This window comes from Neophocaena asiaeorientalis, unplaced genomic scaffold (genome assembly GCF_003031525.2).
Source record: "Neophocaena asiaeorientalis asiaeorientalis breed wild unplaced genomic scaffold, Neophocaena_asiaeorientalis_V1.1 scaffold521, whole genome shotgun sequence".
Lineage (NCBI taxonomy): Eukaryota > Metazoa > Chordata > Mammalia > Artiodactyla > Phocoenidae > Neophocaena > Neophocaena asiaeorientalis.
The window spans coordinates 3,662,404-3,681,756 of record NW_020174712.1 but is presented as its reverse complement, the minus strand read 5'-3'; the positions used below and the strand labels follow the sequence as shown (position 1 = coordinate 3,681,756).

Genomic DNA, 19,353 nt, shown 5'->3' with positions numbered 1-19,353 from the left:
GCAGTGTTAAAATGTGTTATAGTGTAGTTAGTGCCCTGAATAAAACTGATTTTTCCACTGGTTCAGAAATTTAACCATTAAAAACGCGCATTCCATTTGTACGTGCCTGAGCACTTAAATAAAATAGTTTTCCCCCCTGAGACAAACTTACTGGATTTGTGTAGGAGAAAATGTTAAACTTTCCCTTAGCTTTCACATAGTTTTCAGCAATTGGGCGTTTAAAATATGATTGTTGGTGCCTGACTGAAGGCATGCACATTCTTTAAATGCTTGTAATGACTGATGGGATTAGTAATACGGTATTCCAAGAATGGAACTGTGTCTCCACTCAAAGAATAGATAATACCAAGGGCCTATTCTGATATAAACTCTGGGCTTCAAAGAAGATAATTGGATAGACTTGGTAATGTAAAAATCATGCTATACAGGTTACTTTACAGGAAACAACTACCATTAAAATGCAGTTGAATTGTATGTGTGTAAATCTGTTGAATAGTAGGAACTATAAAATGGTCACACAGCCTTCATTCAACAGTGTATTCATAGTCACCTGCTTCTGACTTGTGTCAGATTGCATTTAATAAAGTTCAAAAGAGTAGTTACAAATTCAGGCTATAACACTGCATGATTAATTAGCAATTTATGGAGCAAAAGGTTTGGTCTGATGAGGAGTCTTTAGGGAAAAAAGGAAGTAATTAAAGAATATTTTCAGTAATAATTGAGTTAGGTGTTAAGAGACACATCGGTGCCATACTCTGGGCTGTAGTGTTTTATTTATTTTTTTAAAGTAGATGATTGTTAATTCAAAACTGTTATAACCTCTGGAAATAGAAGACACTCCGTAAATGTACTTATTGATTAGAATTGGTTTTCTTCCCCAAACTTATGTAAAATGTAATTACAGTTGAAGCTTTACAGAGGTTGCCATTCTGTGGGGCAGTCAGCATCCATGGCATGTCCACCGTGGGAAGAGACAGGTCCTGCACACAGCTTTCTGATGTGCCCTTTGGGGTGTACATGTGTAATACAGTCATAGCTGACGAGCACACATTTGCATGTTTGTCCAGATAACTGCCTTGTTCATATGGAAAGAACAATTTAAAACTATTTAGAAATAACCAGTATCTCTCCTACAGTGAATGACTAAGGCCCCAACCTAGTACAGACTTCTGTCACTGCCCTATTAGTTTGTTCACAGATGCCATATGTATATTTCAATATTTGGTGAATGTGGCTATTACTAGATCAGACAAGGACACATTCAAGCCACTCAGCAGCCCTCAGTGTTGCCACAGAAATATGGTGTTGCTTTCCATCTGCAAATCTGATGGTTTCTGCTGGAGTATATGTATTGATACAGGTAGGATCCATATACTGATTAACTAGCTGTGTTCCTGTGTAACCTTCTTGTTATCATTGACAAGCTCCGAGCTGTCTTTATCAAAGTCGAGATACTGCAAGTAATAAAGAATGTTTTGAATGTCACATTGCTAATAAAAATTTTTTATCAGAGATTTCCAAATAGTCATGACACGTTCCTTTTGCTAATACTTTTAAATGAAGTGCCGCATCTAACAAGTGGTTGTTGGTAGTGATTGAAGTATAGCATAAATGCAGGGAAACAAAACCAAGTAGAAATATAAATATGGTACTTTAATGAATGTATTAATTTTTTTCAAGCTGCTGATCAACCTGTTTGGTATTTAATTTGTTTTCTTTCCATACATGTGTAAAAGTTGTTTCATTCAACAAACATTTGCTGAGTGTCTCCTATGTGTCAGGCATTTTTCTAGGCAGAGATGATAAAATAATGAATCAAACAAGCCATGCTTAAGTGGAGCTTACATCCTAGTGGGAGAACAGATAAGAACAAGTGACAATATGTGCTGTAAAGAAAAAACAGGGTAATGGGACAGAAACAGCCATGCTGAATGGGGAGGTCAAGGAAGGCCTCACCACCACATTCTCTACTAAGAAGGAGGCATTTGGCAAAACCTGAATGAATGAATGCGTGCATGGAGAGGCAGTGAGAATAGCTGGCGGAAGACTGTTCCAGGCAGGGACCCACCAAGCCCAGTGGTTCCGAGATGAGGATGTGCTCACGTGATTGAGGAGCCTTCTCATTGCAGATAAAATCCATTTATTCCTCCATGTGAGGCCTTGTGTATTTGAAGCTCTAAGATTTCCACTGTACAAAGTAAAAGAGAAATGCATCTAGGTGACTGAATATAAAATATGGTAGGTCAGCTGCTTTATTAGTACAGACATAGGGTAGTAAAGAGTGGGGGTGAAGACAGTTGTCCAGAGGTTTTCACAGCCCCCCAAGCAGTCAACCAGTCACAGCTTTGGAAGTGGGGATGATGCAAAGGTAGCTGAGAAAGGACCTTGGAATCCCAATAACCAACTAAAACACAGTGGGGGAGAACTGGGGTCACTGGCGCTCGTAGGTACAGACAGGCCGGAAATTAGTGTCTGCGAGGCCTGGCAGAGGCAGCATGACCCCGTTCGTGGGCCAGGATTCGTCTCAGAGCTTCGTGGCTTGGAGACATTCTGGACCTCTGTCCTGTTGCAGGTTGAGGCATGGCCTTGGGGCCTGGATGCAGAGCCAGGCAGACTTAATGAAAACCAGACTGGGTCTGGCCTCAGAAAGAACTATCATGGATTTTTGGAAAATGTATTAAAGGAAGGAAATGAAAGCTGTAGAGGAAGTGTTTACTAGTAATGATGTGGAGGAAGGAGTGCTTGGTTGAGCCCCTGGTTTGCAAGTCACAGCAGGTAATTCTGGTCTATGAAGCGCCGTCCGTGCTTGATTGCAGACCTCGAGGAACACAGAATTTGAGAAGGCGGTAAAGTGGCAAGTGGACTTTGTTTTGGGTAAAGTGTAATAGTTCAATTTTTCCAAGATTTAAAGAAAAGTATGTTTTATAAAAGGGATTCTTTTTAATCACTGAATACATCATTTTTATTACTAAGAAACAAGTTATACGTTTTTCCACTATAAATTCACTCTGATGAAAGAAAGAATTTTTAACTCCTAACAAATGCTACATTTTCAAGATGAAAGGAGTTATCAGTAGGCATTCTTTATTCTTGTTTGAAGTTGTTTTCCCCTCAAATATGTCAGGTAAGCTTTTAAAGACTCAGGCGTGGGGAGCTTCATGATCTTCCGCCTCAGCAAGGCCTGCGGCAGCTCCTCAGACTAGATCACTTCAGTTCTATGACTAGAATAAATGATTCTGGACTCTGTTTATAAAACAGAAAAGGGATGAAGGGTTCGTGGTTGGATCGAATCTGAGGACCCTCACACTGCCTTGATCTACCCAGAAAGAGAGTAAACTGCAGAACTGTAGTAAACTCCTGGTTTCAGGAAGAGCTCAAGTGGCACAAAACTATGGAATGTTGTGGAGTTGCATTTGCAGCTAAATACATGTACATAACGTAGCTGGAAAATGTCTAAAGAAAAGCAAGTAAAACAATCTTAAGAGTTTTCAGCCTCAGCAATATTGACATTTTGCACCAGAAAGTTCTTTGCTGTGGGGCTGTCCTGTGCATTGTGGTATGTTTAGCAGCATCCCTGGCCTCTACTCACTAGAGGTTAGGAGCACCCTCTCCCCACAAGTAGGGGTCACCAAAAAGGGGTCCAGACACGGTTGAATGTCCCTCTGGGTGAAAGCACCTCCAGTTGAGAACCACTCACCTAGAAATTAAATTGACCTGAAAAAATTCAGGGGATATTACTGAAATCTTGAAAAAAAAACCCATAAAGTGGGGCAGAGTACACACAGGCTTACTCATCAAGTCCCCGAATGCATAAAATAAGGGCCAACTCTATTTAAGTTGTTAAATTTAATTGAAGTCTTCCCTTTTCATAGTGGGTAAGATTCTTGAGAGTTTGCAAGTGATAAATAAATATATTCCAAAGGGGTTTTGAGGGACTCTTGGAGATGATTAACTAAACTCTTTTATGAAAGGATAACCAGATCCTTCCACAACACATTCCTGATTCAACCAGAGAGAGTAACTTTTGGCTTTAGGTACAGAGTGATATTACTTCTGTTTCTTTTCATAATCTATAGACAAAACAGAAAAGTTTGCCCTTAGAGTAGATAAAAATGAAACAAATCGAAAAAATGAGACAAATTGAATAAAACAAGTTCCATTCGAATATTGATAGGTCCTTGTATTTTTCTCTAACATTCTTTTTTCTCTCCTCCCAGGAAACATTGGAAATTCTTTTACAATTGATCCCATCTTGGGCTCTATAAAAACTGCCAAAGAATTAGATCGAAGTAACCAAGTGGAATATGACTTAATGGTAAAAGCTATAGATAAAGGCAACCCACCAATGAGTGAAATCACTTCTGTGTGTATCTTTGTTACCATCGCTGACAACGCCTCTCCCAAGTTTACATCAAAAGAGTATTCTGTTGAAATTAGTGAAACTATCAGCATTGGGAGTTTCGTCGGAATGGTTACAGCCCATAGTCAGTCATCAGTGGTATATGAAATAAAAGATGGAAATATAGCTGATGCCTTTGATATTAATCCACATTCTGGAAGTATCATCACTCAGAAAGCTTTGGATTTTGAAACTTTGCCCATTTATACATTGACAATACAAGGAACTAACATGGCTGGTTTGTCTACGAATACAACCGTTCTAGTGCATCTGCAGGATGAAAATGACAACTTGCCAGTTTTTACGCAGGCAGAATATACGGGGCTCATTAGCGAATCAGCTTCAATTCACAGTGTGGTCCTAACAGACAGGAATGTCCCATTAGTTATTCGAGCCACTGATGCTGATAAAGAATCAAATGCTTTGCTTGTTTATCACATTGTTGAGCCAGCTATACACAAATATTTTACTGTTGATTCCAGCACTGGTGCTATTCACACAGTACTAAGTTTGGACTATGAGCAGACAAGTACTTTTCACTTCACTGTACAAGTTCATGACATGGGAACACCATGTTTATTTGCTGAATATGCAGCCAACGTGACTATCCATGTTATTGACATTAATGACTGCCCTCCTGTGTTCTCCACATCATTGTATGAAGCATCTCTTTTGTTGCCAACATACAAAGGAGTCAAGGTCATTACAGTAAATGCTACAGATGCTGATTCAAGCGCATTGTCACAGTTAATGTACTCCATCACCGAAGGCAACATCGGGGAGAAGTTCTTAATGGACCACAAGACTGGTACTATAACTGTACAAAACACAACTCAGTTGAGGAGCCGCTATGAGTTAACTGTCAGGGCCTCTGATGGCAGATTTGCAAGCTTAACCTCTGTGAAGATTAACGTGAAAGAAAGCAAAGAAAGTCAGCTGAAGTTTACCCAAGATTTCTACTCTGCGGTAGTGAAAGAGAATTCTACTGAAGCCAGAAGATTAGCTGTCATAACTGCTATCGGGAATCCAATCAACGAACCCCTGTTTTATCACATCCTCAACCCAGATCGCAGATTCAAAATCAGCCGCACGTCCGGAGTTCTGTCGACCACTGGCATACCGTTTGATCGTGAACAGCAGGAGACCTTTAATGTGGTAGTGGAAGTGACACAAGAACGCAAGCCTTCAGCGGTGGCCCGTGTCATTGTAAAGGTCATCGTCGAAGACCAGAATGATAATGCACCGGTGTTTGTCAACCTGCCTTACTACGCTGTCGTTAAAGTGGATACCGCCGTGGGCCATGTTATTCGCTACGTGACAGCCATCGACAGAGACAGCGGCAGGAACGGGGAAGTGCACTACTACCTCAAGGAACACCACGAACACTTCCAAATTGGAGCCTCAGGGGAAATTTCACTGAAAAAACAGTTTGAACCTGACACCTTAAATAAAGAATATCTTGTCACAGTGGTTGCAAAAGATGGAGGAAACCCAGCTTTTTCGGCTGAAGTCATGGTTCCCATCACCGTTATGAACAAAGCCATGCCTGTGTTTGAAAAGCCTTTCTACAGTGCCGAGATTCCAGAGAACGTCCAGATGCACAGCCCCGTCGTCCACGTACAAGCCAACAGTCCAGAGGGCTTGAAAGTGTTCTATAGCATCACAGACGGTGATCCTTTCAGCCAGTTTACTATTAACTTCAACACTGGAGTTATCAATGTCATAGCGCCTCTGGACTTTGAGTCCCACCCAGCATATAAACTGAGCATCCGAGCGACTGACTCCTTGACCGGTGCTCACGCTGAGGTCTTTGTGGACATAATCGTGGAAGACGTCAATGACAACCCTCCCGTGTTTGCCCAGCAGTCCTATGCCACCACCCTGTCCGAGGCATCTGTAATCGGCACATCCGTGGTTCAAGTCAGAGCAACAGATTCTGACTCAGAACCAAACAGAGGGATTTCATACCATATGTTTGGGAATCACAGCAAGAGTCATGATCATTTTCACATAGACAGCAGCACTGGCCTCATTTCCCTGGTTAGGACTTTGGATTTTGAGCAGTTCCAGCAGCACAAGATTTTTGTAAGGGCTGTTGATGGCGGCATGCCTCCTCTGAGCAGCGATGTGGTTGTCACAGTGGATGTCACCGACCTCAACGATCACCCACCACTATTTGACCAACAGATTTATGAAGCCAGAATTAGCGAGCACGCTGCCCACGGGCATTTTGTGACCTGTGTAAAAGCCTATGATGAGGACAGTTCAGACATAGACAAGTTGGAATATTCCATTCTGTCTGGCAACGATCATAAGAATTTTGTCATTGACAGCAGGACGGGGATCATCACTCTCTCAAACCTGCGCCGGCACGCCCTGAAGCCATCGTACACCCTTCAGGTTTCTGTGTCTGACGGAGTTTTTAGGAGTTCAGCTCAGGTTCATGTGAGTGTGATTGGAGGCAATTTGCACAGTCCCATTTTTCTTCAGAACGAATATGAAGTGGAGCTTGCTGAAAATGCTCCCTTGCACACCCTGGTGACCGAGGTTAAAGCAACTGATGGGGATTCGGGTATTTACGGTCACGTTACCTACCACATTGTAAATGACTTTGCCAAAGACAGGTTTTACACAAATGAGAGAGGACAGATCTTTACTTTAGAAAAACTTGATCGAGAAACCCCAGTGGAAAAAGTAATCCCAGTTCGTTTCATGGCCAAGGACACTGGTGGAAAAGTTGCTTTCTGCACCATTAACGTCATCCTTACAGATGACAACGATAATGCACCACAGTTTCGAGCAACCAAGTTCGAGGTGAATATTGGATCCAATGCTCCCAAAGGGACGTCAGTCATCAAAGTCCTTGCCAGTGACGCTGATGAGGGATCCAATGCCGACATCACCTATGCCATTGAAGCAGATTCTGAAGGCGTTAAAGAGAATTTGGAAATTAACAGACTGTCTGGCATAATAACTACAAAAGAAAGCTTAATTGGCTTAGAAAACGAGGTCTTCACTTTCTTTGTCAGAGCTGTGGATAATGGGTCTCCACCCAAAGAATCTGTTGTTCCCGTCTATGTTAAAGTACTTCCACCAGAAATGCGGCTTCCAAGATTTTCAGAACCATTTTACACCTATACAGTTTCGGAAGACGTTCCTATTGGAACAGAAATAGATCTCATTCGAGCAGAGCATAGCGAGACTGTCCTTTACAGCCTAGTCAAAGGGAATACTCCAGAGAGCAACAGAGATGAGTTCTTTGTGATCGACAGACAGAGTGGGAGACTGAAACTGGAGAAGGGTCTGGACCATGAGACAACTAAGTGGTACCAGTTTTCCGTACTTGCCAGGTGCACTCACGATGACTATGAGGTGGTGGCTTCTGTAGATGTTAGTATCCAAGTGAAAGATGCAAATGATAACAGCCCTGTCTTGGAGTCTAGTCCATATGAGGCATTTACTGTTGAAAACCTGCCAGGGGGAAGCAGAGTCATCCAGATCAGGGCGTCTGATCTAGATTCAGGAACCAATGGCCAAGTTATGTATAGTCTAGATCAGTCACAAAGTGTAGAAGTCATCGAATCTTTCACCATTAACATGGAAACAGGATGGATTACAACCCTAAAGGAACTTGACCATGAAGAGAGAGACAGTTATCAGATTAAGGTGGTTGCATCAGATCATGGTGAAAAGGTTCAGCTCTCCTCCACAGCCATTGTGGTTGTTACTGTCACCGATGTCAACGATAGTCCCCCACGGTTCACAGCAGAGATTTATAAAGGGACTGTGAGTGAAGATGATCCACCAGGGGGCGTAATTGCCATCCTGAGTACCACGGATGCTGATTCTGAAGAGATCAACAGACAAGTTACATATTACATAACAGGTAACGTGTTTAAAGTGAATGGTTTAATTTAAAATTAAGTTGTATTAGAAGTATAAATTCTGAGATATGTATTTTATGGAAATTGAGAGTTGAAGGGACGATTTTAGTATATCTAAAATAAGTAGAAATAATATCTATTAAGTTATGTTTCAAGTCCTTTGCCTGAGCAAAGCCAGTAGTTGTTTCATTAGGCTGATTTTGATGATTCATTCTGTTGATCTTTATACACAGTGTATAAAAAAGATATTATAATTTTAAAAATCTATAGTTTCAGTATAGGCTAAAATGTTTACTGATAGTCTTGAAATTTTATTTGGCTTAATGCTGTGTTTAAATACACATTTTAGTGCTGCTTTCTTTGTTTTTTGGGTTTTTTGAGGGTTTGGGGTGGGAGGGGTTAGTGAATGGGAAAGCTAATAAATTTAAGTGTAATTACTTTCTTTAAAACTTAATTCTTTTGAATCATAATATTATATATCTTTTGTACAATTTATTTCTCCTGTTATTCCTTTTTTTATTTCAACAAATTTGACTGTCATCTCCTTCCATTGATTTAATAGGAGGGGATCCTTTGGGGCAGTTTGCTATTGAAAATATACAGAATGAATGGAAGGTCTATGTGAAGAAACCTCTAGATAGGGAAAAAAGGGACAATTATCTTCTGACTATCACAGCAACTGATGGGACCTTCTCATCAAAAGCTATAGTTGAAGTCAAAGTCCTTGATGCAAATGACAACAGTCCCATTTGTGAAAAGGTAGGATACTCTTTAAGTCTATATATTATGAATTCAGATTTCTTTCTTAAACCTTTCAGAAGGACTGTCAGGTGGTGCTGTAGAGTAATTCAGATGTGTTTCATGTTGTAATCTCTTAATGTTTAAGTCGAGGTGAGGGTTAAATGGGGCAAGAGTTGGATTAGCTTCAGAACTACTTTTGGGGGATGCTAAATAGCTTAAAAACCTAGTTCAAAATACTGTGAATTGCTGACAGGATTACAGTTGTATATAAGCATTGCTCTGTTACGTTTTCATGAAAAGATTCCCTTCATTTGGGGGCGAGGTAGCTCTGTTCTGCACCAAGAGACCGTATTTTGGGCCCTTGCTCTTGTACACGCTAGAGGAACCCAGAGGTGAAGCGTGTGGCTTCTGCCCCTGTGGAGCCCACCGTTTAACATGAGGACAAAATGCACACCAAGGAAGAGCTGCGCCACCTGAGGTTGCTCAGTGAGGGCGGGAGTTGTCCCCAGAACTGGAGGATGAGGAAAAGCTCAGCCTTTGGGAGGTGGTGATGAGATCACCAAGAGTGGAAACGGAAGAGCATTGGGGCCGGAGGGTAAACTGGGTGAGAGGGGCTATGGAGGGCGTTCCAGGGAGCTGGGACTCCACGAATCCTTCCTTACATGAAAGGTGGAGATGGCGTTACTCCAGGAGTTCCTGAGAGAAGCTGAGTCTGGTAGCATTGTTTCCATTTAGCTGAGGAAGTGTGAAAGTGGGGATAACAGGCAGTGGACTGAGGCACAGGGAACGGAAGGATGAAAGATGCTGTAACGGGAAAACCAGTGGTACTTGGTCCTGCCTGGCCATGACATCGCGACAAGCATGTTAGTTAAGTCAAGGTTGACTTTAGGTTTCCTACAGGAGTGTTTGGGAGAAAGACCACAGATGGGCCTGGAGCGGGAATTGGTTTTAGAGGAAGCATGCTGAATTCCACTTCAGATTTGTTCAGTTTAAGATCACGGGACGTTCAGTTGAATGTGTTTTTATAGTCGTTTAGAGTTAGCGAGATGGAGGGTGGGTGTGTGAACTTGGCAGCTTGGGTGGATAACTGCTAACTGCATTCGCTTGAGAGGATAATAGCAAGGAGGGAAAGAGTAGAGACAGGTATCCCCCTAGAGAGAAAGAAGGCGGAAGGAAGAGAGCGCAGATACCAGCACAGTGTAGTTGAGAGCAAAGGAGGGGAGAACTTTTAGGAGGCGGGATGGCCAGCAGAGGTGTGACAGAGATAAAAAGCGGACTGAGTGAAACAGACCATTGGGTTCAGTGACTGGCTTGGAGATGGTGGTCCCAGTGCGGTGATGTGGGTGGACGCCTGGTTTCAGGAGATTAAAGGGTGTGTGTTAACAAGGAGATAGATCTGGCCAGTGACGAAAGTTGGGAGTAAAAAGTAGGAAGAAGAGTGTGGTAGGTAAAGGGAAGGCTGGGTCAGGGAGCAGGTGACTTGGAAGGGGGCGGGGAGGTGGAGAGCGCCGCAGTGGGCATGAGCTGTGTGTAGCTGGACGGGCAGAGGGGCAGAGCTCTCTGGGAAATGGATACGAATAATTCAGCTGGGGGGAGAGCGGGACTTCTGAGGGGTGAGGAGTTCATTCCAATCCATGGTTTTGGTGACAGTGGTTTATGGAAGGAGGATTCTGTGTGTGCGTGCGTGTGTATGTATCTTATAGAAACTAAATGTGTGTGTTTTGCTGTTTTTCAACACTTTTCCTTTCACCTTTGGTATTAATTAGGACACTAGATCATTTGGAATCATCAGTATTACAAAATATCCTGTTTCATGAGTCACAGTTCACCTAAAATTGAGCTCATATTAAGAAAATAAATTTAACAACGTCTTATCTGTTTGTCTTACGTTTTGGTTTACAACATGGATTTCTAAATATTTGGAACTGGAAAACAACCGTTCACTGTGTTTGAGAATCAGGTCAGATTTGAAGAGAGACGGGGTGGAGCAGGGCAGAAGAGAGCCCTGGCCTGAGCATCACTTGCCCCCTCCCAGGTGGCCTTGGATAACCTTTGTTTTCTCCTGTGTCAGGCTCACTTCTCTCCCAAATGCAGTTACTTGGTGGTGTTTTAACAGTGATTGCAAACAATAAATTCCTGTGTTGGAAATTAGACGTAATGTATCAGGCTTGTATTCTCTCTAGTTTTTAGGTAAAAATGGAGTGTTATGTGTATTTTCTCATAAGAATTTAAATTAAATTAAATATGAAACCAAATCAAAGACAAAGTATTCAGAATTCTGTAGGTTAAATGTCAGGTCAGACTCTTTCAGCGTATGGGGTTGTTAACTGTTATATGAATCCTCTCTGTTTTAAATGTTTTGTAAGAAAAATAGTTTTGAAAGCTCCTTGGATTTTAGTTTTAGTCATTTCCCATGTGTTCTGTGACCAAAGTTAAATGATTTCTGTTACTTCCTTGGCAGTCATATTACCTTTTAATGTTTTATGTTAACAATATTGTTTAAAATCTTTGTAGACTTTATATTCCGACATGATTCCAGAAGATGCCTTTCCTGGGAAATTGATCATGCAGGTCTCTGCTACAGATGCAGATATCCGTTCCAATGCCGAAATTACTTACACATTATTTGGTCCAGGTGCAGAAAAATTCAAACTAAATCCAGACACAGGTAAAGGTAGAGTTTGGGGCAAAACTAATTGTGTTCCAGCAAAGTCACGCGTGGGTGGTTTTGGATCACACGGAAAATTTGAAATGACAGTTTGTTCTTGTAAAATTTACTCTCCTGCTACAAAAATGGCATCTTTTAGAAATGCAAACAGCAATTCAATGTGTAAAATTGGGGTGAGACAAAAAACAGCAACAATCACCTACTTGAACCGAGGATTTAAAATTTATGTTTTTTTATATCACCTTTTTAAAAAAAAAACTCAGAAGTTAAAGTATATCTCAAACTTTCTGCTTTATCCATTTTACATATAGTTTGTTTTCTTGAATTTGTGACCACAAATTTATAATTTAGTGTATTCATTAAAATGATGAGTGGTATTTTACTTTAAACCTAGGACTTTCTCTTTCAATTTGTATTTTGTTAAAATTGGGGGTCAAGTAACAGTTTTCTATTAAGCTCCCCCCAAATTAATTATAAACATGTGAATCTAATTTTTGAGTCAATTTAAAAATAGTTTCAATTTGGTAAATTGGCAGCTATTTTGCTTTTGGGCATAGTATATAATGCGAGAGGTCCTGACCTGGAGATCTTTAAGGCTTAGAGCTAGCACCTGGCAGGGTTTGAAACCCTCCAGCTCTGAGGGCTCCCACAGCTGCTGACTCTGTCACTAATAAAATTGTTCTCCAAAGGAAGGCTGTTATTCAGATTTTCTAAATGTAAGAGAAAAGGGGAAGAAAGATGTGCTCTTACAGTCACATCTTAAATTTCAAGTGAGCCCTTTTATTTTTGTTTTTAGGTGAACTGAAAACATTAGCCCCCCTTGACCGCGAGGACCAGGCAACCTATAATCTTCTGGTCAAAGCCACGGATGGAGGGGGAAGATTCTGTCAAGCTGATATTGTGCTCACGTTAGAGGATGTGAATGATAATGCCCCCCAATTCTCTGCTGATCCTTACACCATCACCGTGTTTGAAAACACAGAGCCTGGCACGCTCCTGACAAGGGTACAGGCCACGGATGTGGATGCAGGTATCGCCCAAGTGATGCTTTTGCCTTCAAACTATGCACTGTTACCTGAGGAGGAGCCTATTTTAGAGCACTGTTCCACATTCAGCCCCTCTGATGACCCCTACCTCATGCATGTTGAATAACTCACCATTGTCATGCTACCGTTAAAAATCGTGTTAGCATTAAAAATGGAATGAAATCTTCAGAATAATAAACTCTTTTTTTTTTTTGCGATACGCGGGCCTCTCACTGTTGTGGCCTCTCCCGTTGCGGAACACAGGCCCAGCAGCCATGGCTCACGGGCCCAGCCGCTCTGCAGCATGTGGGATCCTCCCGGACCGGGGCACGAACCCATGTCCCCTGCATTGGCAGGCAGACTCTCAACCACCGCGCCACCAGGGAAGCCCAATGAACTCATTTTTAATGAATATTTGAAGTCTCAAAATTGTGCCCAGTGAACTTACTGTTGTAAAGTATCTGTGGTACCCCTAAAATTCTGCTTAGTGATGAGATAAACTGATCTTTATGTCCCATTGAATTAATTAGTGAAGTGTTATTTTTTGTGAATAAAGCATTAGTGACAAAGAGATTTAGTATCATAGGAATATAACAAGAAAACGATATATTGTTATAGTTTTACAGACCTTTCCAATTTTTTATAGAGAAAATAAGACTCTAAGGTATATATTCATAGCATTTTGATAGCAGAGAATAAAAATCACTTCTTCAGTCATTCTAACACTGAAGAATCAGAAGAATACCAAAAATGTTACTTTTCAAATAAATTTTTGTTACTGAAGCTAAATAACAAATAGGCTTTATTTTTAAAGATCTGCTGGCTGTTAGAGCATAAGTTCCTGTATAACATAGTCTGAAAAAGCCAGGTGACTATGAAATTATATTTGTTTTAACTCAACAAATTGCTCATTTTAAAGTTTACATTTTTAAGGTCATAGTCATAAGAATTTGAAAATAATGTATATTGGCATTTTCCCTTTTTCATATGTATGCTGGATTTAAAAAAAAATAATTTGTTTACGTTTCTTGAAATAAAACATTCTGACATGATGTCATGTCTTGACAGGACTGAATCGGAAGGTATCCTACTCACTGATTAACTCTGCTGATGGACAGTTCTCCATTAATGAATTATCTGGAATCATTCAGTTAGAAAAGCCTTTGGATAGAGAACTACAGGCAGTATACACTCTAACTTTGAAAGCTGTAGATCATGGTTTGCCAAGAAGGTTGACAGCTACCGGCACTGTTGTTGTATCCATTTTGGATATAAATGACAACCCACCCGTGTTTGAATACCGTGAATATGGTGCCACAGTGTCTGAGGATGTTCTCATTGGAACAGAAGTTCTTCAAGTGTATGCAGCAAGTAGGGACATTGAAGCAAATGCAGAAATCACCTACTCGATAATAAGTGGAAACGAACATGGGAAATTCAGCATAGATTCTAAAACAGGTAACCTACCATGCAAACGAGAGGAAGCCCTTTATTCTGCAGAAAAAGGCTAGATTGCTCAGCACTTCACCTGGTACAAAAACAGGTCATACATTGTCAATAGATACTCTAAAAGAGAAGACCCAAGTTTTCTTTGTGTTGTTATCATAAGTGGGATTCAGAGTGGTTTAGAAGACTTTAAACTATAGTTCTACATAATAAAATACATTTCTGGCTTATCCATTATAACTATAAGCAAATTAACTTTAAATAGAAAATTAAAGCATCATACTCTAGTAATTTAGTAAAGATATAAGGTGTCATAAATCAGTAAAGGTAAAGAATTGAAGATGGTAGAAGATTTTGCAGAATGGCTCCTTTTATGGCCCACGTGGATCTCATGTGAAGTAGCTTCCCAGGTGAAACAGCAGTTTCGACCTCTTTGATCTTAGTTTCAGTAGGGGACATCTGATAATTCATTAAATTGATCTCTTCATTACGCTAGTTATAGACAACCGTCAAAGTACTTGGACCGAGTCACTTACTGAGTGACCGCCAACAAGGTCAGAAGTCATTGGCGCTGTTGACTCTGCCTGCATAAATACTTTATGTAGTCTTGTTAATCTGTCATCTAAAATAGCTGTAAGTAAATTGCTCTGTAAAAAATTGCCCCATTCCAACTGTATTTAATTGTATGTGGCTTTCAGCTGAAGGGTAGGGTGTGTGATGATGCTGTTTTAAAATGTATTTTTAGCACATATCATAAAATTGTTATTTTTAGGGCTCTTTATGTAGGGTAGACTATAAGGAAGTTAAAAGGAAAGACGTTAAAGGAATTATTAAATCAAAAAGGGATTTTTAAAAAATGACAGGATATAAATAGTTATTCTGGAGATTTTTTAAAAGGATGTACATTTCTGTAAAAGAAAAAGTATGAGAAGGAAAAGGAAACGAAAAGCCAAAGAACAGAATTTTTGTGTTTTCTATTTCATTAAAGTCTGTAGTAAACTATCATTAAAAAGAGATAAGAAATGTTATCATTTTTATAGCAGGGAGACATAAGGAGTACTGACTAGGAAAACAATTCACCTATCACAAAGAGTATCAGGAAAGTAATTAAGAGAAATAAATAAGGTTCCAAGGATGGGCAAATTCACGTTTTAATTGTTGAATTAAGAAATTAGAAACCATACGTAAATGGTAAGTAAACTATTGAACTGAAAATTTTAGTCATAGGAGGAGAATGTGTAATTTTGATTTTCTGTTCAGGGGCCATATTTATCGTTGAGAATCTGGACTATGAAAGCTCTCATGAGTATTACCTGACGGTGGAAGCCACTGATGGGGGCACACCTTCACTGAGTGATGTTGTAACTGTGAACGTCAATGTAACAGACATCAATGACAATACCCCAGTGTTCAGCCAAGACACCTACACGGCGGTGATCAGTGAAGATGCTGTTCTTGAACAGTCTGTCATTACAGTGCGTACCTTTTCCCCTCCAGCCTTCTTCTGGGTCTTTGCAAGAATTTTTGCTGAGATTGATCCAGTTTTTGTAGTGGCCTTACTTGAAAATATTGATAATTTGAAGATAGGGAAATGTCTTTTGCTAGCCTCTTTAGTTACTGACTCTATTATAATGATTGCCTTAACACAAACTAGCTGTTGATATCAGAAATTTGCTTAGTAGACTTCTGTCCCTCCCTCATCTGTCTCCTAAACCAGAGTGTGGTATTTTCTAGGTTATGGCAGATGATGCCGATGGACCTTCAAACAGCCACATCCACTATTCAATTATAGACGGCAATCAGGGAAGTCCATTTACAATCGACCCTGCCAGGGGAGAAGTGAAAGTGACCAAACTTCTAGACCGGGAAACAGTAAGTGGAAAAATCTGACATAGATTGTTTACAGATTATCAGATCAGTAGATGGAAGTGCCTTGTATTCGCCTCTGCTGACATTTTGGGAAGTGTTAAAAGGGTAGAACCAGCCTTGTTCTCAGTAAGTGACAAGCAAGATATAAATACTTGAAAAGCAGTTGTAGTATGAAGATCTCCAGAATATGTGATGTGTTTCATAGTAATGTGAAGTTTGGATAATAAGAGTTTGTATTCAGGACCAAGTTACTGTTGGCACCAGTGTTTTGAGACGCTTCATGGAGCTAGAAGCTGGGTTTTAAATAATAGCAGAGATTCAGGAAACCATAGTGTTGAGAGGAGGGAATTCCCTGTGAGGAACCGGGGGAACAAGGATGGAGGAAGGAAGAGACGTGGGGTGTCTTTAGGTGATTCTGTTCAGTTGTGTTGGAGTAGAGTGATTGTACAAACAGGTGAGGGAGGAGAGATAGATGAAGAGTTTTAGGAACAGATGACAGGCCACAGACAAAACCAGGATCGTAGGTTCAGGCTGGCACTGCAGGCATTAGGTGGTTACCGATGCTGTGAGCCCAGGTGTAACAGCACAGGAGGTGGTTGCTGAAGACCAGTCCTACAGCAGGTCTAAGTGTTATCCCAGAGGTGGGAGGGACAGTGACAGTTAATCAGTTATGAAACAACAAGAGCCCAAACTGGGAAAGTAGCAATGACGAGTGAATGACGAGACAAGTGCGGACACTTTGTAGAGGAAAAATTAGGGTCCACGGAGCTCAGCTGTGGCCCTCCAGAGAAAGCAGAGGTGGTAGATGACTCGATGCGTTTCAGTCTTGCTGTGACAGGGTGGTGCCATTAAAGGCGAGTAGGAGGTCACAGGGCGTAAACTCAGCACTGGGAGAGGTGCTTGAACATGGTTTTCAATATGCTGATTTGTAGTGGAAAGTGGCATATTCAAGTAAAATTATTCAGCCAGTATTTAGAGATTTTAGTCAAACTTAAGAGACTTGAAAGCTGGAAATACAGATATGGCACATGCCTCTGAAGATGATTATGGAAGTGATCTGAGGTATTGAGATAAAAGTGAGTGAATAAGGAGAGGCAAGCCCTCCCTCCCTTCATCCATCCGTCCATCCATCCATCCATCCATCCATCCACTTAGTCATGTGCTCTCACAGACAGGAGGGGAGCTGCCTCAGAGGTAATGACGTGAAGGAGAAGTGAAAGAGCCTTGGTTTGGGGAATTGGAAGGGCATCGATGATAATAAAGACTGCAGTTTCAGAAGAGTAGTGGGTAAATCCAAGATTAGAGGAATTTGGGGAGATAGTGCTGAGATATTTCATCAAAGTCCATTCTTTCATTCCTTTTCTGACCTGTTATTTTTGAGCGGGGACTTCCCCAGAGTTTAGGAAGCATGACTGTTATGCTTAGGGTTGCAGTACTGCTGGGCAGAACTTCGTATTTTTGACTGAAACACTTCTCAGATCCTTTAGTATACTCATGTCCATTGTGAGATAGCAAAAGAGAGTCTCCCAAGCTACGTCGTCCTCTTTTTGTTGGAGCATCTTTCAGGACTGACATTCTGCAGCACGTCCTCTGGGGTTAGCCAGCTTCTTGGCCTCTTCTCTGCTTATTCTGGAAGAGAGAGCTTTAAAGAAACTGTCCTGGAAGAGAGACCACCTCACTTAATTCACCTTCTTTTGTAGGAAGTTCCCGAAGAGAGGATCTTGGGAGATTTAGACAGTTGACTACAATCCAAGAGTGACATGGATGCGGGGAGGGTGAGCAGAGTGTTGAGAACGAGTGAGCCCTCGAGGGTGGGAGGCAGCTTGCTGTCTGCCTGCTTCTGGCTCAGAGTCACACTGGGGCCGGAGGGAAAGTTGCCTTCCCCGCCACTAGTAAAGCAACAGCCTTCGACATATGTGATGTTTTCTCTCATCATTTGTATTACTTTTCTGTCTTAATTTCTGTTAATAGATCTGCAGGTTTTCAAAGTTAGAACAGTTTAACGGAACAAGTACGTTTCTGAGAAGCATTGGAGATTCTCATCCCTATTAGTAACTTTTTCTGTCGAGCAGATACATTACATTTTTCAGATCAGTTATTTGTAAGCTAGGGAATTGCCCGCCTGCAGGACACGGGGAATGGCAGGCCCTCGGATCCACCCCTCCAGTAATCAGAAGTACGCTTCAGGCTGAACCCTGCGCTTGGGCCTTGTGGAAATGGACATGATTCTCTTTATCTTTTCCCCAAAAAGATTTCGGGTTACACGCTCACCGTGCAGGCCTCGGACAACGGCAGTCCACCCAGAGTCACCACGACCACTGTGAACATAGACGTGTCTGATGTCAATGACAACGCTCCCATCTTCTCCAGGGGAAACTACAGCCTGATCATCCAGGTGATCCTGGGCCCAAGCCTCACTGAACGCACCCCTGTTGAAATAAGCTCTTTTTTGGCCTCAGTGGTTCGTTTGAAATAATCTTTCTTTTCCAAAGACTACTTTTGAGAAAAATGGGAACAGTGACATTACAGGGGTCTCCACCAATACTAAAAGATGAGCATTTCCAAGATGCTGTCATCTCCTCCTGTGCTTTGATTTTTAAGATATTCTCACTAGCTTGATTGTTAACCTTACCTTCTGCCCTTGCGTTTCCTCCTTGCCCCTTACCCTCCCTCCTCCCTGCCACTCCTCCTCCAAACGCCTCCCCTCCCTCACCCCTCCCGGCACCCCTCCCTCACTCCCCCCACACCTTTCTCCTCACATGCCGCCTCCCCTCCAGCCCCCTCCTTCCCATCACCACCATCCCTCCTCTCTCCTCCTTCCAAATGGAGCGGCAGTGTCTCTCTTTTCTGTAAATTTCATATTATAGAAAACGTGCATATGATACGGGGTTTTGTTGAAAGTTGTGTGGTTCTCTTACTCTTGCAGGAAAATAAGCCCGTGGGGTTCAGCGTGCTGCAGCTGGCAGTGACGGACAGGGACTCCTCCCACAATGGCCCTCCCTTCTTCTTCAGCATTGTGAGTGGAAACAAGGAGGGGGCATTTGAAGTCAACCAGCAGGGAGCCCTCCTGACGGCAGCTGCCATAAATAGGAAAGTGAACGATCATTACTTACTGCACATTAAGGTATTGAAGTCTGTCTTTATGATTTTGTTGTGGACTCATATGGAGAAGAGCTGCTTTGGTGGTTATCTTGTCCTGTGTAAACAGCTTACATTGCATGAGAAGACAAAACTGAATTAGAATTATAGTCTTTTTCTGGTTTTTTAGTCAGACCTTCATTTTTATCCCATGGCACTTCGTGGGGGCTTATTTATTCATTT

At 41.5% G+C, this 19,353-nt stretch overlaps 1 protein-coding gene across 4 annotated transcripts in view; it reads left to right on the top strand.

Moving 5' to 3' along the window:
• The window catches only part of FAT1 (FAT atypical cadherin 1), a 119,368-nt gene that overhangs the window by 84,482 nt on the left and 15,533 nt on the right, over positions 1-19,353 (top strand). For all 4 annotated transcript variants that reach the window (XM_024759952.1, XM_024759951.1, XM_024759950.1 and 1 more), the window contains 9 exons: positions 4,218-8,285; positions 8,846-9,042; positions 11,539-11,692; positions 12,489-12,722; positions 13,786-14,175; positions 15,424-15,638; positions 15,898-16,035; positions 18,284-18,427; positions 18,959-19,156. In XM_024759952.1, the coding sequence (XP_024615720.1) occupies positions 4,218-8,285; positions 8,846-9,042; positions 11,539-11,692; positions 12,489-12,722; positions 13,786-14,175; positions 15,424-15,638; positions 15,898-16,035; positions 18,284-18,427; positions 18,959-19,156 (5,738 nt within the window). The remainder of the gene's footprint in view (positions 1-4,217; positions 8,286-8,845; positions 9,043-11,538; positions 11,693-12,488; positions 12,723-13,785; positions 14,176-15,423; positions 15,639-15,897; positions 16,036-18,283; positions 18,428-18,958; positions 19,157-19,353) is intronic.